Source organism: Esox lucius, chromosome 5 (assembly GCF_011004845.1).
Source record: "Esox lucius isolate fEsoLuc1 chromosome 5, fEsoLuc1.pri, whole genome shotgun sequence".
NCBI classification, from domain to species: Eukaryota; Metazoa; Chordata; class Actinopteri; order Esociformes; family Esocidae; genus Esox; species Esox lucius.
In genome coordinates this window covers 8,398,495-8,426,287 of record NC_047573.1, presented here as the reverse complement: position 1 = coordinate 8,426,287, position 27,793 = coordinate 8,398,495, and the positions used below count along the sequence as shown (strand labels likewise).

General features: G+C 47.0%; 1 protein-coding gene across 3 annotated transcripts; it reads right to left on the bottom strand.

Moving 5' to 3' along the window:
• Positions 1-433: 433 nt before the first annotated feature.
• Positions 434-21,871, bottom strand: LOC105006797 (leucine zipper tumor suppressor 2). 3 transcript variants are annotated; one of them, XM_010865484.5, is made up of 6 exons: positions 21,625-21,871; positions 13,214-13,328; positions 4,632-5,204; positions 3,946-4,497; positions 3,012-3,281; positions 434-1,787 (listed from the first exon to the last, which is right to left on the bottom strand). In XM_010865484.5, exons 3-6 carry the CDS (start codon positions 5,169-5,171, stop codon positions 1,062-1,064), a joined length of 2,088 nt encoding a protein of 695 aa, XP_010863786.1. In that variant the 5' UTR covers positions 5,172-5,204; positions 13,214-13,328; positions 21,625-21,871; the 3' UTR covers positions 434-1,061. The 3 variants fall into 3 exon arrangements, with proteins under 3 accessions (XP_010863786.1, XP_010863803.1, XP_010863794.1); XM_010865501.5 differs by lacking the exon at positions 21,625-21,871 and having other exon boundaries at positions 13,137-13,222; XM_010865492.5 differs by lacking the exons at positions 13,214-13,328; positions 21,625-21,871 and adding an exon at positions 9,744-9,952.
• Between the last annotated feature and the right edge of the window lie 5,922 nt (positions 21,872-27,793).

Below are 27,793 nucleotides of genomic sequence, written 5' to 3'. Positions count from 1 at the left end.
GTATGTATGTGTGTGTGTGTGTGTGTGTGTGTGTGTGTGTGTGTGTGTGTGTGTGTGTGTGTGTGTGTGTGTGTGTGTGTGTGTGTGTGTGTGTGTGTGTGTGTGTGTGTGTGTAGACTAGTGTACGAGAAAAAAAATAATAATCAAGATCACTATGGTCCGTGTTTACATATCTAAATGTCCCAAAAAGATGAGATATTAGTAACGTTTAAGCGTTCCCTTCCATTTGGCATTGTTGTATTTGAGCACATGCTGAAGAACACTAGTATTAACAGGCTCTGCCTATCAACAACACAAGACCACCCACAGTGAACAAGGAAATTTTCTAGGAAGGAGAGCTAGGACCGCCTGTGTTTACATCAAGTTCAGTGAGTCATTCTAAAAAAGGCAGGATGTATTTCCTCTATACTGAAAGAGACATGACATCAACCCCCCCCCCCCCCCCCCCCCGGCTGTGGACCCGTTCAGTAACATCAGATCAGAGTTTGTGAGGGACGTGTGCGGGCATACAGGTATAAATAACTGCACCTGTGCAGCATTTTGACAGCCCCAATCATGGAAAATTGTCCTTATATAACTTAGGGGGGAAAGGTCAAGATTAAGTTGATGTTAGGGGTTACGATGTGTGTGTCTTACTATCCTGATGCAGAAAGAAAATCCTGACTAATTGGTGTTGGCCAATAGGAAAAACTCTGTTTTTGGGATAAGTTTTTGGGTAAAAGTTAAAATTGGTGTTATGATTTTGGTGTTGAAAGTTAGGGTCAGGTAAAGGGTTACTTTTTTATATTGGGGGGCATTGGGTTAGATCAACATTGATATAAATGCTGTGTGTGTGTGTGTGTCGACAATAGCCAATAGGAGTTAACCATACCTGTAAGCGAGTGGAAGAGCAGAGCCTAAAGAGAACAGGCCAACGAGAGACCGATACATAGATACTGTAAAGACCCTGAAAGAAATCGCCAGAAAAATGCTGGAGTGACCTGCTAACAGTGAAGGCTTCCTATGGCCACTCCCAGGCGATCAGATGCGTGGGATGTGGAGACCGAGAGAGGGTGGCGGTGTCAGATCTCTGTAGCGGCAATCTCATCAAAGTTAATCTCGTTGCCACTGCCCTCGTCCTGCTCCTCCAGCTCGTCCCGGGTCTCTAGTTCTAGACTGAGCTGGCGGAGCATGCGTTCCAGCTCTCGGTTTCTCCGGTACATCCCCACGTAATTCTGCTGCAGTTGCTTCTGGTACTGGATCACCTTGTCTTTTTCCTCCTGCCACACCCGGTGCTCCACCTCGAAGCTGCACGCCTGCTCCTCCCGCCGCTGGCGTTCTGTGGCCAACTCCGCCCGGAGACTCTCCGTCTGCAGCCGAAGGCTCTGGAATGCCTCGCTCTCATAGGTCAAGTGCGGCTCCTCCCCCTCTGGGAAGGCCTGGCACTGCCTGGCGCCGCCACTGTCGTGGGCGGGGTCCTGAAGGATTGTCTGACTGGCCAGACGGGCAGCGGCCTCGGCTTGGAGGCGTGCCGACTCTTCCTCTAGACGACCCACCTTCTGGCGGAGGAGCTTGGCTTCGCTCTTGCGGCGCTGCAGCTCGTTCTGGCACACCTCCAGCTCCAGGGTTCGCGTGCGGCTGGCGGCTGCGGCCTCCTGCAGCAAAGCCTGGCTGTTAGTGAGCTCGCCGCGGGTGTCCCGGAGTTGGCTACGCAGAGAGACGATCTCCCCAACGCGCTGAGCAAGCTCCCCTTGGACCTCTTTCAGCTGCTGCTTGAGCAGGGAGATCTCGCCGGACTTCTGACACACCTGGAGGAAACACAAGCCAGTGTCTTTTATAGGGGAATCACACGATTACATTGTATGAATAATACAGATGCATCTTGATTTGATCATCCTGTTGTTCTCTGAATTTTTCTGCACGGTAGGAAACTTGTATTCCATGTTAAATATGGCCTCTTATAAGCTGCAGTCTTTCGCCAAGTGGGTGCTGTTAAGCCTAAATGGGTTGCTGAATATCATAGACAACGGAATGTTGTGTACTGTGTCATACAGACTCGCTTCAAAACTTGGAATTGTATTACTAATTAAGGTATGATATTATTATGCAGGTATAACATATTATGCAGAAATAGATAACATATTACACATCCTGCCTAAAATTATTGATATATATATTTTTTGTTATTCACAAAACAGTCCCAGACTGCATCCTCCAGTTTGACATTTTCCACTTAAAATATCAGACTTGATTTGTCCTAAAACCCAAAAAACGCAATGTACACTTTCGGTTATTGCAGGGCTAACATTTTGCTGTAGGAAAGTGGGTCCCATTGAGATCCGTCCATACGAGGGAATAGAAGGTAATACAAGGGAGGAAGTAGTCAGGAGGGGAGCCAGCTTGATGTCTTTGTTACACGAAATGTGACATGGAGGCCACAGCCATGCTGTCTGGGGAAGAGTCTAACGGGAGCAGGGATTGTAGACTGCCAGTGCCTCGTTGCAACCAACTATGAATCCAGGGTCCGTCCCGGTCAACAACAACAACTCCAAAGGACCTCCGGTGTTATTTACACTCCCCCTGTATCCTCACACGCTATTCATTAGTACAGATTCTGCCAGAACTGGACGTGACCCTTATCTGCTAGGCCTAGGAGGTAACACAGTGGCGGATTTGGAATGGGGCCAGACAGTATGAGGATCTCTTAGAGGTAAGATCGTGTTGGATTTGGAATGGGGCCAGACAGCATCAGGATCTCTAAGAGGTAAGACATTAGTGGATTTGGAATAGGGCCAGACAGTATGAGGATCTCTAGGAGGGTAAGATAGTGGTGGATTTGGAATGGGGCCAGGCAGCATCAGGATCTCTTCGAGGTAAGATAGAGGTGGGTTTTGGAATGGGGCCAGGCAGCATGAGGATCTTAGAGGTAAGATAGAGGTGGGTTTTGGAATGGGGCCAGGCAGCATGAGGATCTTAGAGGTAAGATAGAGGTGGGTTTTGGAATGGGGCCAGGCAGCATGAGGATCTCTCACCTCCCACTTGGTCTCCTCCAGCCGAGGTCCCAGCTGGATCTTCTCATGCTCGTAGGAGGTGCAGCGCTCCTCCAGCTGCTCTCGCTCCTGCAGCAGCTGACAGAAGTCCTCCTGGAGCTTCTTCTTCTCCTGCTGCAGCTGGAACACCTGCAGCTGGAGGACCTGCTGGGCTCGCTGGGCCTTCTGGGACTGGGTCTGCATCCGTGTGGCACAGCTCTGGCGCAGCTCCTCCAGCTCCAGCTCACAGCGCTTCTGCTTCTCCTCGTAGACCTGTGGGGGAGAAGAGAGTGAGGGGTAGAGTAGGGGGAGGGCAGCTCTTGTGGTCTTCCCGTGGTCCTCACAGTACAGAAAATCTTGAGTTGTACAGTGCAAAGATGAAACTCAGTACATTAACACTACATGTACAGTGTCATGGGAAATAATTCAGACCCCTTCACCTTCTCCACGTTTTGTCATGTTGTAGACTTCATTTCTCATTTATTAATCTACACATAATACCCCATAATGACAAAGTAAAAACAAGTTTTTAGAAATCTGTGTCAATTTATTTTAAATATTGAAAAATATAAATTTGCTAAGCCACTCCCGAGTAAATGACATTTGACATAAGGAAAAATATTCTCTGACCAAATTAGAATATTATTTGGCCTGAATGCCAAGCGATATGTCTGGCAAAAACAAGTGACCACTGATCACCAGGCTAATACCCGAAAAGACTCTCATATTTCTACTATTATTGTGTATTTTGTGTCGACTGATGGCAAAAAAAAAAAAGTCTAACAGAGCAAAATGTGAAGAATGCGAAGGGGACTGAACACTTTCTGAAGAAACTAATTATAAAGACAACACTAGACCCATTTCAAATGTCAGTACATGTACTGCATGTTTTGACAACACGTGAGGCAGGATGTCCGCGCCCCCCCGGACCGTGTACCTGGCAGATAGCCACCTCGTTCTCGTCCAGGTTGTCCCTGAGCTGTTGCAGCTCCAGCTCCCTCTCCCGCAGCTTGTCCTCCAGGTCCCTGACCACGCCTTCGTACCCTGGCTCCGCCTGGGCCGGCGAACGGCCGCTCGACCCGTTTTCCGAAAGCGGCTGGCCGCGCCCGCTCTGAGATCCAGACCCCGTGCTCTTACTGGACGACGAGCGCCCGCTGTCCGAGTTATGGCGCCCGTGTACGTTGGCGGCCTTCGTGGGCTCCAGGTGGCCACCGCTAGGCGGGGTGTCCCCGGGCGCCAGACCGTAGGGCGGCAGGCTCGACAGGGATGTCCGGCCTGAGTCGGACATTGAGCCCCCGTGGCGTCCGCCGCCGTACGAGCTTGGCGATGCGGGATCCGCCTGGCTCCCAGGCGACAACAGGTTGAGGTTGTTCTGGTTGTCCGATAGGCCGGCCCGGTCGTGGCGTGGGGAGAGGTACTGCACGGAGCTGCGGCTCTTGGGGACGACGGGTTTGAAGGCGGTGGGCCGGAGGACCGTTTTCTCCATGTTCTGAGGGCGGGAGAGGGAAATATGTTAAATAAGGTACATTCAGTGAATATGGCTCGTTCCTAAAGTGAGCAGGAGACTGATCAGTGTATACCAGAAGAGCTGTGCTATGAATCCCGGGAGCAGGCGACACTCACCTTCTCAAGCTTCCCAGACACAGGGACAAGTTTGGGTGGGGGTCCCCCCATTTTCCCATTGAGGCCCCCTAGCTGCCCCTCCTTGGGCTCCTCTGGGTCAATCCCAGTCCCAGGGCTTCCGTAAGCCACGTGATTGTCATTCCAGTCCCCCAAAAAGTCCTGGTTCAGATAGGAGTTATTCCCATTGGTCCCACTGTCCTGACTGGAACCAATCAGAGGCTTCCTGTTGCCAGGTGGGGTGACGCCACTGATCAGGAGATCCAGGGACGTGTGCGAGGAGGCCAGGCAGGAAGTGGCGCCCAAAGTGCTTCTGGGAGGCCTGCTGGCCCCAGGCTCGGAGGCGACCCCCAGGGGCCGGTAGTGGCTCTCCAGGTGGACCGGGCCAGACCGCTGGGCGATGAGGCTGCTGACGGAGCCCATGGCGTCCTGGGAGGCGGAGGAGGTGGTGGGGAGGTCGGGAGACGTGTGGGGTCCAGAGGGACGGCGGCGTGGGGTGTGGTGACGCTCAGCGGTGACCGGTAGGGCCTGGACCAGGGCCATATTGACTGCTGCTGAGTGGCACCCCCAAACGACCTGGGCGAACAGAGGGAAACACACAGGACACAGGCAGTCAAATATATGGGAAGACCTGCTATGGAACAACATGCTTGTTGGACTCCTTGTGACAGGTCCCAAACATGCAGACCCAGTTGGGTTGTGGTAGAGTGCTCTCCTCCCAAGCACGCTGGTTCTGACCTACTTCCTGCTTGAGTGAGCCGTATGATAAGCAGCAGCACGGCCTGGCGATTTCCTCTCTATCAATACGCACAATTGCCATTGTTTATTGTTACCAACGGGCGAAAGACACCCAAGAAAAATCCACAACAAACTCCACCCTGAAACCACGTCTCCACCCCCCAAAACACACTCATTTAGCCGACGCCCTTACCCAGAGATCCCTTAAGCAGTGAGTGCATACGATTCCAACCTGGTCCCACGTGGGATTCAAACCCACAACACCCTGGCGTTGCAAGCGCCATGCCCTAACCAACTGACCTACACAGAACCATACTAGCTGCACGAGACAACACACAAACACGCACACGGGTCGCAAACATCAACGCTCGTCTGTGACATCATCGGTCCCAAGCTACAGCATCTGGAGGTCAGAGGAGAACAATAGCCGAACAGGACATGCACGCGATGGGGAGGTCATGCTCAACAGTCCTGTGCCAGCCAGATGTGCCTGTTAAATACATCATCTCTCCTGTTTCAGTCACGCAGAGCGGATGTCCCAGGGGCAGGTGTGTCCTGTTGGAGACAGTGGACAGCTGGGATCTTAGGAGCCCAGAACTGGCAAGCCTTATTTACATGCTCTTCACACACACACACACACACACACACACACACACGTCTCTGCTCCTTGTTAATAAAATGCAGACACACTGGTCCCAGGTGGGCACTGTGACACCTTGCCAAAACAACGAGCCAGGAACAGAGGTGTCACTGCGATTATTCGAATGAGCAGAGGGGACATTTACTACCTCTGTTTAGTCATTACAGATGTTAAAGCGCTGGGACAGTTGACTAACAGACACGGTACAGAAGACTGTTAATCGATGTGCTTTCGCTGTCACAAAATCTTGTGTGCGCACGCAGTCATGCACGCACGGACGTCACCCTGCAACCTACTTATTTTTCAATGCATTCCACCAACTGCAGTTTGAACTACACACGAGACTGTCCAGATGTGAGATCAGTAGATCAACCTATTCCACAAAACACACCAGATTCAAAGAATCTACTATTCTCAAAACAAATTGGCCCCAATACCACTTATGTTTTGATTAACCTGGTAGCCATGACAACACCCACTAACTCACATAGGTCTAGTTCAACAGAAAACAATGGAGTCAGCCCTGCTTGCTCATGGTGAAAATGTAGTCATTCGACAGCAGCTTTGAAGACATTATTTGAACAGATTGTTTATTTCTGTCTGTCTGGAAAATACTGAACAGAAATACTGTCTCCCTGTATGCGGACGTATTGTTTCTGTCTGTCCGGGAAAGGCTTGTGAGGTATGCAGACATTCTGTTTCCGTCTGGGAAAAAGCATGAGGATATTCAAACTTACAGGCAGGAGTAAACCCCCTTAGCTGTAGACAGCATCCTAACTAAGTAAATGGACATCACCTAGCCTAGAAATGAAGAGGGCTGGGCCAGTAACCACAAGGTTGCCAGTTCAAATGACAAGGTGGACTGTCAATGTGCTCTTGAGCAGGACGCCTGATTCCATTTCAAACCACCACACCAGTATGCTGCATGTGTATCTCACCATAAGTAAATGAACAGTGCCATTAACACTGCACATCTTCAGAGGGCAAATATCAGACTAATACAGAAAAAGTGTATGACAGACTACCACTGTACTGAGATAGACAGATAGAGACAGATAGAGACAGATAGACAGTAGGGCAGATGACTACTGGACTGATATCAAAGCACCCCACAGCAGTAGAACAAACAGGGTTTAAACACAGAGCGATGTGTAAGGCCCAGAGAAGACCAAACAGGGTTTAAACACAGAGCGATGTGTAAGGCCCAGAGAAGACCAAACAGGGTTTAAACACAGAGCGATGTGTAAGGCCAGAGAAGACCAAACAGGGTTTAAACACAGAGCGATGTGTAAGGCCAGAGAAGCCCAAACAGGGTTTAAACACAGAGCGATGTGTAAGGCCAGAGAAGACCAAACAGGAAAGCTTCTCATAGACGGGGGTTAAACTCAGAGGCACGCCAGACTCTGTTTGACTGGTAAAGTCACACAATCTTTCCTTGATACCAGCCAAGAGGTTGCAGTAAGTCCTTCTTTGTTAGTTGTACACACACACACACAGCCAGCCAGCCAGGTATTGGGTCTAAAAATACTAGGGGAATGTGTCAGGGACGCTAAAGAGGTCAGTTTCACCGGTTGGTTTGGCCGACTGATAGACACACCTCTGACTTTGGACAACAGAAGAAACAGTGAGAAACAGCAAAGGAGAGAATTAGAAACAGATTGTGACATAAAAATAGGGAGGGAGGGAGAGCAAGTGTGCATGACCAACTGGGAACAAACATTCTGGAAATCCCCTGCTCCATCTCCCTCCAATCGAATCCTCCCTCTTCTCCATCTCCCTCCAATCGAATCCTCCCTCTTGTCCATCTCCCTCCCCCTTACCCTCTGGATTCAGGGTCCAACATTAAAAAGTAAGCCATGGAGGCAAAGTGTGACATTGCTATTTTGGTCCAACAGACAACCCTCCTATTCAAATAAAGGGACCTGCAGGGGTTGGAAAGACCCCACATGGTTTGACAGCAATGACACTGGCTATCATACTACCACTGTGGAGAAAGAGGTTGGTTTTTATTACTAAATGTCATTCTCTCCCCTTGAGGCCTAACAAATTGAGACAGCATGGACAATGATGGGGCCGGTATGTGGCCTCCTTTCTGTCGCATCACGCACGCACACATTCCTGGAGAACCTCTGCCTGTTACTCTGTTTGTTAGAGGGAGCAGAGAGGCAGAGAGAGAGAGAGAGGCAGAGAGAGAGAGAGAGGCAGAGAGAGAGAGAGAGGCAGAGAGAGAGAGAGAGGCAGAGAGAGAGAGGCAGAGAGAGAGAGAGGCAGAGAGAGAGAGAGGCAGAGAGAGAGAGAGAGGCAGAGAGAGAGAGAGAGGCAGAGAGAGAGAGAGGCAGAGAGAGAGAGAGGCAGAGAGAGAGAGAGAGGCAGAGAGAGAGAGAGAGGCAGAGAGAGAGAGAGAGGCAGAGAGAGAGAGAGAGGCAGAGAGAGAGAGAGAGGCAGAGAGAGAGAGAGAGGCAGAGAGAGAGAGAGAGAGAGGCAGAGAGAGAGAGAGAGGCAGAGAGAGACAGAGAGGCAGAGAGAGACAGAGAGGCAGAGAGAGGCAGAGAGAGAGAGAGAGGCAGAGAGAGAGAGGGAGGCAGAGAGAGAGAGAGAGGCAGAGAGAGAGAGAGAGGCAGAGAGAGAGAGAGAGGCAGAGAGAGAGGCAGAGAGAGAGAGGGAGAGAGAGACAGAGAGAGAGAGACAGAGAGAGAGACAGAGAGAGAGACAGAGAGAGAGACAGAGAGAGAGACAGAGAGAGAGAGAGAGACAGAGAGAGAGAGAGAGACAGAGAGAGAGAGAGAGACAGAGACAGAGACAGAGACAGAGACAGAGACAGAGAGACAGAGAGACAGAGAGAGAGAGAGGCAGAGAGGCAGAGAGGGAGAGAGGCAGAGAGAGAGAGAGGCAGAGAGAGAGGGAGGCAGAGAGAGAGAGAGGCAGAGAGGGAGGCAGAGAGGGAGAGAGAGAGAGGCAGAGAGGGAGAGAGAGAGGCAGAGAGGGAGAGAGAGAGGCAGAGAGGGAGAGAGAGAGGCAGAGAGGGAGAGAGAGAGGCAGAGAGGGAGAGAGAGAGGCAGAGAGGGAGAGAGAGAGGCAGAGAGAGAGGCAGAGAGAGAGAGGCAGAGAGAGAGAGAGGCAGAGAGAGAGAGAGGCAGAGAGAGAGAGAGGCAGAGAGAGAGAGAGGCAGAGAGAGAGAGAGGCAGAGAGAGAAAGGCAGAGAGAGAAAGGCAGAGAGAGAAAGGCAGAGAGAGAGAGAGCTCTCCCACGCTACACTCATCTATAGTCCAGATGAGGTTGACTTGCGTCATATTGCTACACTGTGATGACAACACATTTGATTTCAGTAATTCAGTACACTGTTCTATCGCAGTTGACTTAAAATAAGAGCCTGTTACTGATGTAGGTTAGACTACACACAGCAGGCATCAAGGCTAAGCGCTAACCCTCAGCAAAGGTTTCACATTTAAAGCTTGTTGTGGAAACCTCTTCCCACCTGTTCCTATTCTCCATAAAACTATTTTTTCCCCCCAGGTGATATCTTCACACACACAAGATAAAGTGCCGGAGAAGTCGTAAAAACAACTCATTAAAAAGACACACTTAATTCAACGTTAGGGTTAAGCATGAGGGTAACAGTGTGGTTAAAGTGGTTGAAATCAGATTTTAAGAATATAAACTGTAGAAATAGGCACAGGGTTTCTGACTTTCTGGCCGTGGGATCTAGTGATGACCCAGAGATACTACTTTCCACGTACCCCATGCTGACCGCCGCATAGTTGAGTCCACTTCAAAGTCCTTCAGTTCCCAGACGACTGGCATCCACTCTGACCGGGCCCCAGTCCTCCCTGAAGCGGTCTGTCCCTCTCACTCATTCCTGAGGGGAACTTTTCTCAGAGTCCGTACGCGGCTCATCGCTCAAGCCAAGTGGCACCAAAGTGAACGGACGCTACCTCCCCTCCTCTTCCATTCCTCCTCAACCCCTCCTCCTCTGACACCCTCACACACATTCCCCCACACACCACCTTCCTCCCCACTACCCCCCCCCCTCCCCCCTCTCTCTCAGGCTCTCGATCTTTTTTTCCGCTTTTCACTCCGCCTCTGACTGAATCGACTCCACATGGCACAGTGCGCCTCGTTGCCTTTGTAAAGCTGTTAAAAAGGGAAAATGGAGAAAAGAGAAAGGGAGAGGGGCCAGTCATTGGGGAATTCTGCCCTCCTCCAGTCCATCCAGCGATGGAAAGAAAGGAACTGGGCCAGCTTGCTGATATTGTATCATTTTCCGAGTTCTGTGGCTCCCATGGTGTTCATGCAGACATAATTCTCTAACTAATCGGACCACTGTCCATACAGTGTATATGATTATAGGTCTGTTCCCCTCAAAAGATAATCGTGTCCTTTCATATAAAGGGGAAGTTCACCCATTTTTACACGTGGGCTAGTTTTCACATAGCTTAGTACTGTATGTGCTTGTCGTTGATATCCCAAACAGTTTTGGTCTTTGGTGTTGCATGTTTTATTACAGAGAAAATCATAATGTTGTCACAATAGCAAGCTACTGCAATGAATGACTTCAAAGCATTCTAAAAACATTTGTAAGCATGTCAGAAGTTGTGCCTGAATTCTTTGGGGGAATCTTTACGTCCTTCCCCACTGTGCCAGAAATCAAAGACGCGGTTCACCACAAAACCAAATGATGGAAACAAGGATTTACAAGGCGGCGGATTTGTTTTCCAACAAATTACTGCATTGACATTATCCTGATTTAAAAGGACTTGGTTTGGATGGTGGGGTTTCATATGTTTTAGGGGTTGGGGTTTATAACTTAAGGGGTGGGGTTTATAACTTAAGGGGTGGGGTTTCATATATTTTAGGGGGTGGGGTTTATAACTTAAGGGATGGGGTTCTATACCTTTTACAGGGAGGCCATGGACAAGCACCAGAACCTCCTACAGATCGTAGCAGGGCAACGCGTCAATCGGTCACAGTGTGCTACAGTTGCCTAAAAGCCTTTACAGATGAGAGTCCAAACTCCCACTGACATCCCAACCTTCCTCCCACTGTCCCTGTTTCCAGCCCGTTTGTTACCAGATTAATCAAACGCACTCTGGACAGAAAAGCACACCACCCTGACCTACAAATACTCCGTCTGGCCACAATCGATGAAGAAAAACGTTTCAATCAGTTTTAAGCTGTGCAACAGTAAAGTAGGGTAGCTTCAGAAGTAGGCTACAGCCTGGAGGCCAAAGTGGGTCAAGCTCTGATGGTGTTGCGCCAGTGTCCTTCGCACAGCGAGGTGTTAAAAAGGTAGAACTCGGGACTCAACTCAAGGGAAACCAAAGTGAGACTGAGTGAACCAAGGTCCACCCTGGGATTGGTCCAATCTGGTTCAGTGAAACAACTTCAAAGCAGTCGGCAGAAAAGCAGACAGTGCGCACACAAACACACACACACCTCGTGAGTGCCCACGCCGGGTAAGCCGACACAATCAATCTCGGGCCCAGTGGCCCACCCATTCAAAGCCACCAGCAGTCAGGGAGAGAGAGAGTCTATAGCAGCAAATCAGCCCAGTCCCCACTGCTGCCAACAGGAACATAGCAGACTCTTTATGGGCCAGTGGGGGCGGGGGGACAACCTAACATAACTCAGCCCTTTAACAGGTCACTGCTGATTTAGACACGCACCAAAGTAGCATAAACCAAGTAGGAAAACCCTTCCACTCCAGCTACAACTTACCAGACCCAAAGGGGAACGCTTTCCTCATCTCTCCTGTGTTTGCACTGAACAAAAGCAATGGAGGTGCATGGAAATTTAAAATAAAATCAATGTGGTGTTTGGCCACCCAGTAATACAGTTTTCTGCACTTTTTTCTATATCGGATGAATAAATGCCTTCGGGAGGGCAAGCCCCTTGAGGCTCTCTCGAACCCAACCCAGGATATAACCAAGCTAAGGAGGCATGGGAAATGCAACCAGTTAAACAAAACACCTCCATTGTGAGTTCCTGGTTTCCATCACAGTTCAAATGCCTCAGTCTCTACCTGGGACGTTGCGGTATTACCCAGGACAAACCAAAAGGTTTCATCTCATCTCCTGATGTCCCTTGTGGATCTTCTATATTTAAAATGGATGCGTGGTACTGGTGCTCGTCCATCAGCATGAGACTGGCCGTCCCGGGGCACCGTCTGGCTTTTCTTTTGCCCCATCCTATATTATCATGTCTGTGGCCAACAGAAAGCTAGGCCATGCTTCAGTACCGGGCCTGCCATCACTGCAACGAGACCTCGTTCCCCGGGGATACTGGGCTAAAACAGCCGCATACAAGTGCTTTCCAGACGCTCTCCCACAAATCCATCGCTATGACACCAATCGGTCGTGAATTCACTCCGGTAAAAAGTGTCGGCAGTCTGATTGGGTTGGGATTTAAGGCCAGCACCTATCAGGTATCAAATAAACCCAGGCACATGTTCATCGCTGGGCACTTCTCGGTTTTCACTGAAGTTCACAAGATAACAACATCACAGTTGATCCCCGTCAGTGGTGCCAGTACAATGTGCATTGTCGCTCTCACATCTCTCTGATAATACTACCAGCCTCATTTTGTTTCCGATGCGTCACTCTGGATAAAAGCATCTGTTAAATACTTCAAATGTGAATGAATGGTCACTTTATACACAGCTGGAATCTGGTCAATACTACATACTGTAGGTGGATGAAACTGCTTGACTACGACACTTCCGTTTTACACTGAAAGCCCAACCTGGGCAAGAGGCCCTCTACGACGGGGTCATGCCAACATATCACATACATGATATCTTGGTATGGTTCACATGGAGCTCCAGAGCCACTCCTACTTCCATTAGACCTCTGTCTGAGAGCCCCTTAGAAGCAGAATGGCTTCCAGACTGTCTTGACTGCATTAACGTAGTAGGCTCAAATTAAACGCCAGAGAGGAGTTGCAAAATCCACTTTTCAGGGGGAAAGAGAATTCGAAGAGGACCGTAAACTACATATGTTTCAGGTTTCAGAGTATCAAACTATTCACACTGCCACTATGAACACTAAAGTAACACTCCCAGAGAATCAGTGGTGTTAGTAATTGGAGAGCGATTCCAGAGTGTACCTTCAAGGTAGAGGACACAATTGTGGTACCTGAAATGCAGGAAGCCATCACTTTCTAGGAGGAACCAGCTGAGCGGTAGTCACAGCCCAATGACAAGACTGCTCACCTCTCACCGACACCCTGTCTTCAGCTCCTGGAGGCCTGCTGGACGTAGGGGGAATGGGTCGGCAGCGCATCCCCGGACCCCCTGCCACTGCACGGGTTCCACTCCCTCTCTGCTCCTGGACAACAGAAAGGACCGGAAAAACAAGTTTACACAACACACAAACCAGATACAATTCCTAAAGAACACCTGAAGGGTCGCTACGACTGGAAGAAGGAAGTAACCTCATCAAAGGAATCACTGAGTCATCCACGCGTAAAGGTGAAACACAGAGGGGAACTCAGAGAATTCTTAATGAACCTGGAATTTCCCCTCAAATGACACGGAGTGAATACTTCCTTTACCACCAATGTTTATTAGCCTTCTTTAAAACCCTGCTCCTTTCTTCCTCTTAAGAGCCAGCGTCCAGGTGAAACTCAAGACAGTCCGGCAAAGACAGGGGAAATAAACCCTTCTGGTTGCCATGGCAGAAAGAGGATCAGCAGACCACAGACATTCCTCTTGGAACGGGCCCCTTCCTAATGCCTTGACAATGCCTCCCTCCGTCTACATCTTTTAACACGGCGAAAAGCCGACGCCGGAGAAATCCTTCATGTGAAACCAGCCATGTGTCCACGGGTAGGGCATTTAAACGAGCCTCTGACACAATTTGGGACATTTCTAACTGATGTTCAGTACCGTGCGCTCTCCTGAACGCAACCTGGGCGAGGAGTAAGGCCACCACACCCTTTTCAACACAGATTTTTCAGTGCACAATTTAGCCATGATGCCTTTCCCAGACTAATTACATTACGGACAGGAGACTGAGCCACTGCAATCCAATTGCCTCCGATCCACTCCGGTGTTATATTTCCACTGACCAAATGGCCCATACTTACACAAACACCTTAGGCTTTGTTAATCCCATAGGGTCATTCAGTGCCTAAATAGGATATTACAGGATTTCCTCAAATTATCCTTGCTCTTTATTCATGGAGCTAGAAATTATGAGCTACAGTGGCACTGAAGCTGAAATAACAAATGTAGCTAACTGATTATGGGAAATGGCAGTAACTAATTGGCAATGCAGCTGTTTCTTATCTAAATATGAAATAATTTCAGGTTTCCAGACTTTAAACAACACACTGTAACAGTATAACGGGGAGCAGGAATCCTCACCCCTTACTCTGGATTGACTGGCAGCAGGAATCCACTTTATTGCCTCACCAGAAGCCAGACATAATGCTTAAACACCATGAGAGAGAGCGAGAGAAAGGAGAGAAAGAGAACAGAGAGAATGAAGGAAAGAAATGAGAGAAAAGACAACGAAAGAAAGGAGAAGGCGAAACCCTGTGAACCCTTTCCTAATGACCATTTCATGTCATGCACTCAGTGAGCCATTACCTTCGACAGGCCTTCACAGCAGGCAACCCTGGGTTGGCCGATGGCCAAGAGGTTTGAAGCAATCTGGTCAAATCTCTGGTTGAGGAGAGAGGACTAGTGCCTGGCTGCCCAAACTCCATGCCCTGGCCAAAAACTCTGCCACTCCCACTGACATGTGTTTGTTCTGTAGGAGGTCAGTGGCTCACCGTTGTTTACCCTGACCCTCCTACAATTCTTTGGAACTTCCTACAGGCTGAACCATCTGATTGGATCCCGGTCGCCGCATATCAACAAGGCCCGGGTTGTCCTGCAGAGGTGGTTTAAATTGTTTCGTCGTTGTCCAGTGTGGAGGGGGAAACAATTTTTTCTGTTTGTGTTGTCAGGCAGAGGTTCATAGGCACACATCCAAGATTCATACAACCCGTGCTGAATGATTTAGTGGAAGTGTGTGCGAGTTTTATGTAAACACCAAATTGCCAAAGTGTGAATATGTGGATTTCTTTCCGCAAATAATCTCGGTTTTCGTTCTCTCACTCCCTCTTTCCATCTCTTCCACCCCCTGCTGGCTGCCTTTCATACAAAAAATGGACAGCTTCAGTGTCGTAACAAAACGAGAACAAGACGAGTCCCTCCCGAGGGAAAGGAGTTCCAATACAGTACAGAGTACGGCAGATGGCTGAGCCAGAAACACGTCCATATCAAATACTGAGTAAACCTGGAAACAAGTTCCCATAGCATTCACATCCAAACTTAAAATCACTAGTCGTTACCAGTCAGGGAGGTCCACTGTGCTCGATACAGACAACAGACACACCATGTCCCCATTGTCAAACAACACTACCATCTATTCAATATACTTTTTGTCTATGACAGAGTTGCATATGCAAACCGAGGCATATGTAAGAGAAAATGCCCAGGATGTGGGGCGCACCATGCTGCTGGGCTGCGGTCAGGTCAGATCTTTGGTGAGCAGCTCCCAGCTGCTGGTCATCAGGGGAAGGTTGGTGGGATTTAGGCCAGGGGGGGTCAGGGGCCCAGCGCGCCACAATGAGGAATAAAAGCCCAAAAGTTAAAAAAAACAAAACATATTTTTGGTAAACCATCAAATACCTAGTGTACATGAGTAATAGTGTATGTTTGTGCGTGCGCGCGTGTGTGTGTGTGTGTGTGTGTGTGCAAGCATGTGTAAGTGTGTGTGTGTGTGTGTGGGGGGGGGTTGCAAGACAAAGTTCCCTCCAAAAAAAACTGAATTTCTTCCAAATAACCGACAGCCTTGATTGACAGCCTGGGGTTAGGAGGAACGGAGAGGGCCAAACAGAGGACACAGATTAAGCCATTTAATCTACAGGTAGGACAGCCAACAATCTATCATCCTAATCTGATCAACAAGCACCACGGGACCAGCCCTCCAGAACCAGGTGACACATGGTACCACAGAACCCCACGGGTGAAATGAAGGCTCGATGTGGAACGTAAGCCACAGTTCATTTCTACATGGAGGTCATCGTTTAAAACACTGTTAAGGCCAAAGGGACACGGTGGGATATATCCAGTTTCACTTTTATTTTTTTATTCAGAATTGAGCCCATTCACCGTTATACATTCGCTGAGGTCCAAATTAACGTATTAGAAACGTGAATTTGCACAGGATAATAATCTCTAGTCAAGAAGGGGTTTGTTTGCGAGGTTCAGAGGTGAAGATTTCACAACAGGATAAGAGGCGTTGGCCCAGTACTTCCTCTGGGCCCAAAACACAGCCATCACATTCCCCCCACAGGCATTTGTTATTGCAGAGCCGTGTGCCAAGGAGCAGGTTGGCTAGAGAGTACAGAGAGGGATCGGGCTACAGGTTTCAGACAGGTAGTAAGAGGACCACGCCCTGACCATAGGCCACACTGGGAAAATGAATTGGGCCATAATTGCAATATACTGTAAACACCCTGGGTTGTATTGTTCACATAATACCCGGGTCAGGTTACCTCACCCAGACCTCTAACCTCCACCGTTCATAGAGCCGGTGCTGGCAGTTAGTGGCCATTTCAACCAGCTCCAACACACACAAGAGGCAGTTGAACAGGTGTGCGTTCTCTAGTTGTCCCTGTTGGCTGTTACTTCTCACCACTAGAGAGCAGTCTCTCTTAGGTTACAGGTCATGGATGAGGTCACAGGCAGCAATTTAAATGGGTGTATAAATTCCGAGATTCACATTTTATGCTGTTCACAAGTTTACCATGAACACGGAACAGTCAACCACAAACCAGACCCATCATGGAAAGCCACCACTTATTGTCTGTCTAAATGGTAAAATCCCCAAAAAGTGTATCAAACTATAGTTAATACATAATTAGCACATAGAAATACATGCCCAGCTCTTATGCATCCAGAGACATATTGGAGCTTGGCAGTAGCCCTCACAAGAATCAGCAACTATGTCCAGAGAAATTATTAGTCTATGGACACAGAGCACATTATTGGAGCATTTGCCCAGGGGAACACTGGCATGCTTATCCCAGAGGCATGTATTCAGAGTCAGGACGCAGATGTTTCTGCATTCATGATGACACCGCAACACTCACAGGTTCGCGCATTTCGCCTCGCTGTTGAACACCGCGACGTTCCGCGCTGTAACGTCCGTTAAACGTTCTGTGAGATTGGTTGGGGCGAATAACGGAACGTCTGAAGTTATAACAATGCGAACAGTTCTAAGGTTCTGAAATGTAAACCTGGCATGTGCCACTCCCGGCAAGAAGGTAGCGGTTCCTTCTATTTCAGCTGGGCAGGGAAAGGGGATAAGGGGAGCCTTGGGTTGCTGACAAATCCTGTATTAGGGGAAGGAGGAAAGTCTACATGAGTAATAATTTTCAACGTTCTGAAAACACAGAGGAATGGGGAGAATCCCTTGAATTCCAATGCACAGGGGCTGGTGGAGAAGGAATATTGGTAGAAATCTGTTCTGAATAGCACAGATACTTCCACGGACATAGCATACGCGTACATAAAGTAAATCTGTATGAATAGGGTGTCAAATCAATTAGGAGTATGAGATCAGCGCACATTCTAAACCAAGGGTCATGTGACATATATACCTCGCCTCTATGGGGAATGAACAGAACAGAGAGATTATAACAACACAAGGATGTAGTCAGCAACTCAAGCCCCCTGTCTGTTGCTCCGTCCGTCCGTCCGTCTCCGCGCCAACCTTGCACACTAAATCTGCGTGTGTGTGTGTGTGTGTGTGTTGCAGCAGGAGGAGGAGGAGGCGGCAGCTCGCCTCTCCAGACTAATTACTTCAGAGCCAGTTCCCTCAGCATAAGCCGTTATACAACGGTGTGACCGGTCCGCCCCCCCACGTTGCCTCTGTCCTGCTCTGACAGGCCCAGCGCGTCGGAACCTCAGCCTCCCGCCTGGAACCCATCCTGCTCCGACACACCCTTCACGCCTAATCACCCACAATGCATTGTCCTGGAACAACAGCCTTTATGTTCTGCCTATCAAAGGGTCACTTACACCCGAACACAGCCTATTTATTTAATGTGCGTGTGTGCGTGCGTGCGTGCGTGCCTGTGTATGCACAATTGTGTTTATCAGTCTTTGTACCTTAGCAGGAGGCTAATCAGACAAGAGCAATGAGAAAGTGTATTTAAAAATAACCCAAAAAACAAGCCCGGGGTGGTCCCAGTTACATAAGCCGGTAATACCTCCAGACACAGCGGGAAACGTCAAGACGGAGACCGGAGAGAGGGTTCTGGCAGACGGTGCTCACAGGCTGTCCCACACCGACCGGGAATGTAATCCCTATCGCTGCCAATCTCCGAGCGCTCGGGAGGAACATGACAGTTAAACTATGTACCCCTCCCGACCTCTAGTTCGTATCCAGGGCACTGTACTAATCTGAACTGAAAGTGACCGGAACAGACACAAGGCCACTGGTAATCCCCCAGACCAGTAGCTGATATTATAGTGTAAAAATGCCTCGAATGGCAGAGTAAGGACCAAAGCTTGGATCCAAATTCAATCTATTAATGACAGCATATATTCGGCACTAACCATCAGGATTTTTGTTTTCTGGTAATTCAGCATGATCACGACAGATCATGACAGTGAGTTCACGGCAACAAGGTAGCGAAGTCCTGTGGACTGGTTTTAGAACTAATAATAAGACACCTTTCAACCCTACAAATAGATGGAACAACTTAGCCAATCAGAGCTAGAGTAGGTCTGCAAATGTGCCATTTCGTTTACTCTGAACTCAGCTGTGTGTTTACAGCAGTAGCTGAAGTGCAAATTTAGATAAAAAAACTACAAAATGAACCTGAATGTTTGACAAAAAATACACAAAGGTCACAGGGATCGTCTTACATTCGATAACATAACAGTCTTCAACGAATAACCATAAACAGGTAAGCTTTCTCTAAACCTGTAGCGCATACAACATAACTTCAACTAGACAGAGCGAGAGGAGCTAAAAGCTAATGAAGGAACAGAATATATTATATACTATAATCTGGTAATTTGCTGTCAAAGTAATTTGGCAACTCTAGTTGTGGGTGGCAGCGAGCTTTACAACAGAAGGCCAAGAGGCCCTTTTCATGATCCGCCTTGAAAGACTTCAGGAAACTTACAAACTACACATTTTACATCAATTACAACCTATGAATTTATAAATTCATCCTAGCCACATTGTAAAAAGCGTCTGACACATGATTTACAGTACTGAGACTGGGTCTTGTGGGGGTCGGAGGGGAATTTCACAGATATAATTCAGATTGGACGTAAATACCGGGACCGGAGCAAGACCTCGAATTTGTTTGTCTGTGTGGTCCACCTGGTCATGGCCCTGATCCACCCGTGTCTCCTACTGTGGTGGCAGCCTTTCACTGAGTGGTGAAAAGGATCCATTGCGAAGGAGGAAGTGGTTCTGTTGACAGATCCTTTGTAGACAGAGATCGATGGAAGTCAATAGGTGGTTGGCACATGTATGCAACCTCCTCCCCACACACACCCACCCACACCCAGACAGAGAGAGGGACACCCAGACAGACAGAGACACACAGACAGACAGGGACACACAGACAGACAGGGACACACAGACAGACAGGGACACACAGACAGACAGGGACACACAGACAGACAGAGGGACTCAGAGAGACACACAGACACACTTAGCTATTAAAAGGGGGACACCAAAGTTGAATGTCCTTAAGATGGTACTTTCACAAACCATAACTCTGAACTTAATGTCAATAACCTAACATTTATGCCTAAAGATAACCAAGCCGTAATGCCTAACCCTAAATGGTAATGGCGTATTTCAGGAATATACACTAGCATTCAAATGTTTGGGGTCACTTAAAAACATCCCTGAACTGAACCACAGTGAGCTGTTGCAGGAGCAGCTTGACTGTTTGGTATGTAAGAAGTGGCCCCCCAAAAAACTGCACCAACAGGTGTAAATGGTTGTGCTGAGAAATAAACACAAGAGAGATGTAAGTGTGGAACCGGACAGAGACCTTTTCAGCGTACTGAAACATGGCTTGTGCCTGTCACCGCATTTCCCTGACGTGGTATCTGCAGACCACGCTGACAAAAAAGCCAGCCCCTTGAGTTCTAACAGTGAAAACATCCCTGGAGAAAAATGTCTAGATGGAAATGACCTGATGCTGTCCAACTGTCTGTGTCCCCACTGGCCCCTAGTCTTTACGAAGCACTTCGATGTTCACACAGTGGAATGCCAACGTTATCAACAAATTTCCTTAGCGAACTATAGCTATTGCTCTGTGTTTGCATACATTTAGGTAGGTAGACAGATAGGCAGCAGAATACAGAGAAAAGGGCAGGAGGTGGTTTCTTTGTTTTATTACACAATCATTCAGGGAACACAGACCTCTGAAGACTGTCTACCTGCTTGTCTAATAAAAAAAAATATATTATATACATTCCAAAAGGCAGTATACCGAATTGACAAATCAACAACCCGTTCGATTGAAATAGATTTGGAAGTGGGGGCATAAGACTAGGCATTAGGGATCTGAGCGATAACTGGGTCAGAATTCAAACCACACTGCTGAGGAAAGGCTGAATGGTCTGCCGCCAAACTCCTTATAACATATAGGCTACATGGTTTGATTTGTTGTTTATTGTAATACCTTTTGTAACAGGGTTTCTGGTGTCCACTCACACGTTGTCTTGACTGAACAGGAAGTGTTGACAACAACAAGTGAGTGTTCTCCAGGGAAGGAAATTAGTGATCCACAGGAAGTACCTATAAATATTTAGGACCATGATACTGCTTGGTCTAAACCCACCAAACCAGTTATGTCTCATATACACAGAGATAAATAGCGCAACAAAATGCAAAGGACCCAAATAAATCTAATGACTGGCAGGGAAGTCTTGTTGACCATGCAACAAGGCCATGCATTAGCCAACATCACCTGGGGTAGGGGAGGAAACGTCAGCAGGGATTTCCGGTTGCCATTGCACTCTAGTAACAACGGAGGTCGTCAGGTGAGTGGGGGGGGGGGGGGGGGGGGGGCTTGGCAGTTATGTCTAAGAGAAAGGCTTGCAGGAATATTAAGCTCTTCTGAATCAGTTCGGAGTCATTGTGATGGAAGTAGGGCCATAAATATAACATACGACAAAAGTGGCGAAGGAAGGAGCGAGGGACTAAGAGAGTGTTGTGGTAGTAGGTCCTACCTGTCAAGAACTCAGAGCCACGCACTGGCAAAAGCATCCCAAACATTTAATGAAGATACAACACTATGCGTCATAATATACTTAACCTGTCATAAGCACCTTTTGAGAAAAATAACCAATATAGAAACGGACAGCTTTCAGTGACAGACCGTGTTAAAACAAAATCATACACAGGACTGAGGCTGCCTTATTTGAATGTTTCCCATATTGCCAACTGGGACTTATGTGACCAAACTATTTATATATATTTTTTTAAGTATTTTGTGTAATATATAAATGTAGTTATATTCACAAGCTTGAGAAAGATCAACAACACGGGTTGCAACACCGTACCCAATCCATACCAAAAAACTTACCACGAAAAGCCTAGCTGCACGGCTCGGGACGAGGTTGGCACTGCCGGACAGTTCGGTAAATTCTTCAAATGTTTGACGTCGCTGTTCGGCTCTCTTTGACACTTATTGCACAGACAGAAACAGTAAATGCGTTTTTTCCCGAACGTAACATGACTGTGTACCTCCTTGTCTAAGCGATGAGTGCGTATTGTTTGTCAGAGCGCACGAGCACATCTCACATTTCCCACAGAACGCTCGTAGCCCCGCCCCTAACAGTTTCGCCACCACTGGCTGAAGTGACGTGATGACCAGTGAGCTGGATAATGCGTGTCTTGTCTATGGCCGTTTTTTTAGATGCTGAAGGCCCACTGAAAGACAAACAAGAAAGAAAGAATTTAACTGGACGCAAACCCGAAGGTAAACAGCCTGTGCATCCGATCATGCACTTGGGTGTGTAGCGTTAAAGTAGCTTATAATGATTTCCTGATAGTAACAATTTTAAGTCATTCAGACAGACCTTAACGATAAAATATTAGACCTATAACTTGTCACTGACTAAAAGCTGACTTCATTATAAAAGCCATATACGTTTGTTTGTTCCGGAGGATAGAACTATGTGACCCAGTTTCCCAAGCAACCTGTTCTAGCACAACCGGTTCCTCCCTATTCTAAATATGTAAAACCAGGTCATACCTGCCTCACCTCCATCTTCACGGACAAGCATTTCACTGAGATGAAACAAGGCCACAACTTAAACTTTGCGGTGAAAATAAAAAAATCCACGAAATGAATGTTTTTATGGTTGAACTCTGCATGAACTCTTACCGGGTCCAAATTACACTGAATCATGTCACTGCCCAATGACCACAAGTTCACACTGTACATGAACAATGTTTCTAACTCAAAACTCTCACAGCATATCATTAGACTATTTCACTAATACGCTGCTTTGTGTTCTGGGGTAGAGTTTCAGGCAGCAAGGGATCATACAACGAGGGGAAATTGAACTAAACTTACTTATTTGACCTTAGGACAATTTGAGGAGCCCTTTTGTAATAGCAATGTGTTATTGTCTAGATTGGATTCAAGTGTACAGTATCTATAAACAAAGAGGCTCTGCAAACCACTGAATGTTCTCTGTCTTGTAACAAGAGCTATGGTACTTTTTGTGTTTTTCCACTGCTGTCCCTTTATTTTAGCCCGGGGTGCATGCTCAAGATGTTTATCATGCTTAACAGGCCGCCTATTTAGCTGCAATTTCAGTGATAATGGTTTCCACTGTATCCACTGGGAATTTTCCGCTCAAAAACTTGCTGAATGGAAATAATCATCCAAAAGTGACTGGCCAATGAACGTAACTCATTTAACTCAAAATGGACATTTGCGAGAAACACAGACGATGTCATTTGAAACCTGTCCAGGTTTCTATTATGACTACACAGGAGCACTATGCATGCAATGACAACACCTCAACGTTCCATTGTATGCCGGAAGACTTAAACAAACGGACACAAGTCACACCTAAACCAGAGATGCTCTACACTGTTGATAATGAAGGCTTAAACCTAACACCCTTTTCTTTTCTTTTTTTTTTTGCCCTCTCCTGCTGTAAGTTCATCACATGGAGCAACATGGGTCGAACATTTAGAGCAGGACGGCCACTTGCTTCACCCAGTCAGTAGGCTCGCCGCAGAACCGTTTCTGTGGTCTCAACAGCTCCTACACTTATGGTTGTACTGGACATGCCATGACAGCAGCAATGTGAACAAGCCGCACAGCACCAGCAGATCTGGCACCACGTCACACCCACGACCTTTCCCATAAACGCACTGGACCCTGTTCACATACAGACCACTGAACCTGACTTTTCCACCTTGCCCAGGCGCACAGTCCTCAAAAAACTCAAAAGTTCGGCCCTGCAAGTCAAGAGCATCTGTGTGATACAGGACAGTATGGGGGGGTAGTACGCGCCAGCGTGTTATGCTAATGTGGTTGCGAGGCCGTGGTCGAATGGGGTGTCGTTTCCACAGGGACCATATATTACCATGAATGTGCTTATTGCAAGTGGTTTTGGATGTAGGCTCCTGCTAAGTAACAACATTATCATGACCTATATGATATAGGAGACTGTCTCCCACAGCATATAGGCAAGGGTTCCCCCGTGGCTTTAATTTACACATGCTCTCTGAAATGTATAGGGAACAGAAAGTACTTGAAAATACCCTCAGGCAAAGGGTGCTAAAAACGTAGTGACCTGAAGGGATAGTGGTGCGTAAGGGCCCCAGTATTTAACATCGGACCACTACATACTCTACCCACCGCCTGAACAGATACACAAAACCACTGAAGCGAACAGCAAGAGGAATGAAGCTCAAGCGATAATTGGAATCTTTCTTTACATTCTTCCTCATTCCTCATTAACTTAAAATACATCAATTAACTTCTTAAAATAACCATGGCACACTAACAACATAAGGTCATTAGCATATTTTAGGAAGAGCGGATTAATTTAATCTAACGTTTAGTTTGGTAATACATAAAGCTCTGGAAGAAATTAAGGGACCACTTGTAATTTTTCTTAAATCAGCATCTCTACATGTATGGCATCCATTCCATTCCAATGTCTGTTAAATTCCAACACAGGCACACCTTATATTTTATGTACTGATTAGGTGAATACCTGAACCAAATCTAATTTAATGAGGGAAAGTATTAAAACCACTGCTGTGGTCATCACTATCCTCTTGCAATAGAACCAGCTGGATGGCAAAATCAGTGCAGTAGTACCTCAAAGGTAATTTCAATAAAAAAATAACTATTCAGCATGAAAAAAGAGTTGAAAAGAAAAGCTTTGAGTGAGGAAAAGAAGGGTTCAATTCTGGCTTTACTGGCACAGGGATACAGTGACCGTCAGGTTGCTTCCATCCTGAAAATGTCAAAGACAGCAGTTCATAAGAACAAGGTCAAGCAACAGACATTGGGGACAACAAAGCTACAGACTGGCAGAGGGCGAAAACGATATGACCGTCAACTCATTCGAATGTCAATCAAAAACCGTAGGATGACATCAGTGACCTACAAAAAGAATAGCAAACAGCAGCTGGGGTGAAGTGCACGGCGAGGCCGGTCCAAAACTGGCTCCTAAGGGCAGGGCTGAAGTTGTGCAAAGCTAGAATAAAGCTTTTCCTCAATGAGAAGCAAAGAAGAGCCAGGCTGAAGTTTGCAAAAGACCATAAGGATAGGACCGTAGTTAGGTCATCTTCTCTGACGAGTCAAATTTTCAGCTTTGCCCAACACCTCGTCATCTAATGGTTAGACAGAGACCTGGAGAGGCTTACAAGCCACCTGCTTCCTTCTGTTCTGATAATGTTCCCCAAATCTAATAATTGGTTTTTCCAGGAGGACAATGCTCCATGCCACACAGCCAGGTCAATCAAGGTATGGATGGAGGACCACCAGATCAAGACCCTGTCATGGCCAGCCCAATCTCCAGACCTGAACCCCATTGAAAACCTCTGGAATTTGTTGAAGAGGAAGATGGATGGTCACAAGCCATCAAACAAAGCCGAACTACTAGAATTTTTGTGCCAGGAGTGGCATAAAGTCACCCAACAGCAATGTTACAGACTGGTGGAGAGCATGCCAAGACGCATTAAAACTGTGATAGAAAATCAGAGTTATTACACCAAATATTGATTTCTGAACTCTTCCTAAGTTAAAACATTAGTATTTTGTTGTTGAAAAATGTATATGAATTTGTTTTCTTTGCATTAATTGAGGTCTGAAATGAATGCATATTTTTGGGGTTATTTTGACTAGTTGTTGTTTTCTACAAATAAATACTCTAAATGACAATATTTTTATTTGGATTTTGGGTGTAATGTTGTCAGTAGTTTATAGAATAAAACAAAAAAAAAATCCAAAATTCACCAAACTATATCTAGAAATTCACTTCTACTGTTTTACATTGCAGTACATGTCCATATAAAGTAAATGCCTTTCACAAAGTAAGGGGCTGTGTTAAGTTAAAAATAAAATGAAGACACCTTGAATGTCAATAAGGCCAGTGGTCATTAAACAAGGGCAATGATTGTATTAAAAAATGATTTTATTAATTATTGATTGTATTAAACAAGGCCAATGTGAAATCCTGTATTATATTCAAGCTAAGAGGCTTCTATTTGGTGATAGCATTTCCATGTTGTGATTTGCCTATTTTGAGAGACAAGGGTTTAATTAAGAGGGGAACGAAGTCAGGGAGGTAGGGTACTCAATGTTTATTCCAAGGTCTGCTCAGACCTTACACTTCAATCCACAAAATTGTGCTTACATTTTTTTTTCTTTTTATGGAGAATTGTCACATTGTTTCCTGTACCCAGACAACATGTCATTCAGTAACAGAACTACGCCTACAATACCCTTTTGAATGCAATGTTTAATATTTGACTTTTACAGATTCTGAATGACATAATTTCTAACATGAAAATAAACACCAACAACTTTACACAGCAATTACTTCATGAGCCATAATGGACTGAAATCAAGAAAAATGCCCTGTACTCATACACGGCACATTTTGGGGGGTAAATTTGAGGACCGTTTCGGAGGCACACTTGGGTAATCGGCTTATGGGGTTGTGGCTTATGCTGGTAATGCTGCAATTAACTGCTGTGCCGGGAGATGATTGGCTGTGGTACAGCCTGCTGATTGGCTGTGGTACAGCCTGCTGCACACTGGCTTTCATGGCTCCGGAGACAGAGTGCATGTGCTTAGTGATAGTGGATTAGGCTTACAGGGGCTTTGAAGGTACTTGTGTGGATGCCCGATTTGAGAGTGAATTCAATTGGCTTGCTCTCAGTTGGGGGATCTGAACTATTAGCTACTCCTGCTTGGCTGAGCAACGACCCCCCCCTGACAAAGTTAGGATGCCCCACCTGAAGGCCTCACTCCCGGATCACCATCCTGTCCTTCTTGACTACTTCACCCATTCTCCGTGTCGCCATCCACCAGCACTTAAGCCCTCCATGGTCCCACCACTGACAAGAATGACCCACCTGTTCCCAGCCCGTGGCTAGTCCTTCTACCTTCGAAAGCCTCCTAAACATCTCCATTTTGCCTGTCACCCGCCCTCTCAGCCGCCCACTCTCCTCTTCATCATGTTCAGTCCTCGCCATCATGTTGAGTCCTCATCCAGCCTGACCATGGACACATTTAGCCCCCAGTCTCTCCTGTTCTCAAAAAAACATTACATAAGACCAGGCCCGGTCCCACTTGGCAGGAACTCTCCAAAAGGCCTCCGCTGGTGTTTGAAGGTGAAATGCAGGAGGTTGAGCACTGCGTTTGCGAAACAGCAGACGTGTACAGTACTGTCAGTGGGAGTTGATGGCCAGGCCAACATAAATCACTGATAAAATTATGATCAAACATCATGTGAGGCCTCTGCAGTTTTTTGGTCCACAGACACAAATTTGTTGTCGGGTAAAGGTCTACATCTTTAAATGTAGGCAAATCGAGTGAGAAAAGGTGGCTTTGGTGCCCAGGAATGTTGAAGCTGCAAAGCTGCAATTGAACGTGACTAAAAGGAAGGATGTAGGGCAAGCAGACGGCAGAATATCCCGAGGCTGTCAGACATTAACATCCTGTGTCCATGACCTTTCTGTCTCATTAGCATTCAGAGCCAGACAGAGAAGAGAGCACACCAGGACATGAGTCCTCAGAGGGAGTTTCACGAAGGACCCTTTATTTTGTTTAAGCAGGATTAGTTGTTTTTTGGCCATAAACCTTAAGTCAGGGGTCTAACAACAGGTGGGACCTGACTTATAACCTGGCTGTAAAATACATCTCCCAGAGATTAAATGGATGAGGCTGTCTACTCTGTTTCCAACAATCCATGACATGTGTAGCAGCGGTTGCCTTGTTTAACGTCCAGAAACTGAAGCCACGTCTCAGGAACGTCTGCTTTTGGGGGACGCCGTGGGGTAACAGACAGTGAGGTCCTGCATGCTATGCTAAGACTTTGGTGCACAGGTGAATAACCATTATGGTAATAAACAAAATTTCTGTCGTTCATCATAAAGAAGAACGAACAAAAAAAAAGCCATGAGAGTTTCCTTAAGTGTTAAGTAAAAACCAGGCTGTCTAAAATATTTATTATAATGAAGAAGAAATTAGTATGAGAAGCCCCAGATGT

Excerpts from the sequence above, each read along its gene's own strand:
- LOC105006797 (XM_010865484.5), bottom strand. The coding sequence starts at position 5,171 with ATGGCCCTGGTCCAGGCCCTACCGGTCACCGCTGAGCGTCACCACACC. Across the intron at positions 3,282-3,945 it reads ACGAGGTGGCTATCTGCCAG|GTCTACGAGGAGAAGCAGAA; the intron begins GTACACGGTCCG and ends TCTCCCCCACAG. Across the intron at positions 1,788-3,011 it reads TGGAGGAGACCAAGTGGGAG|GTGTGTCAGAAGTCCGGCGA; the intron begins GTGAGAGATCCT and ends TGTTTCCTCCAG.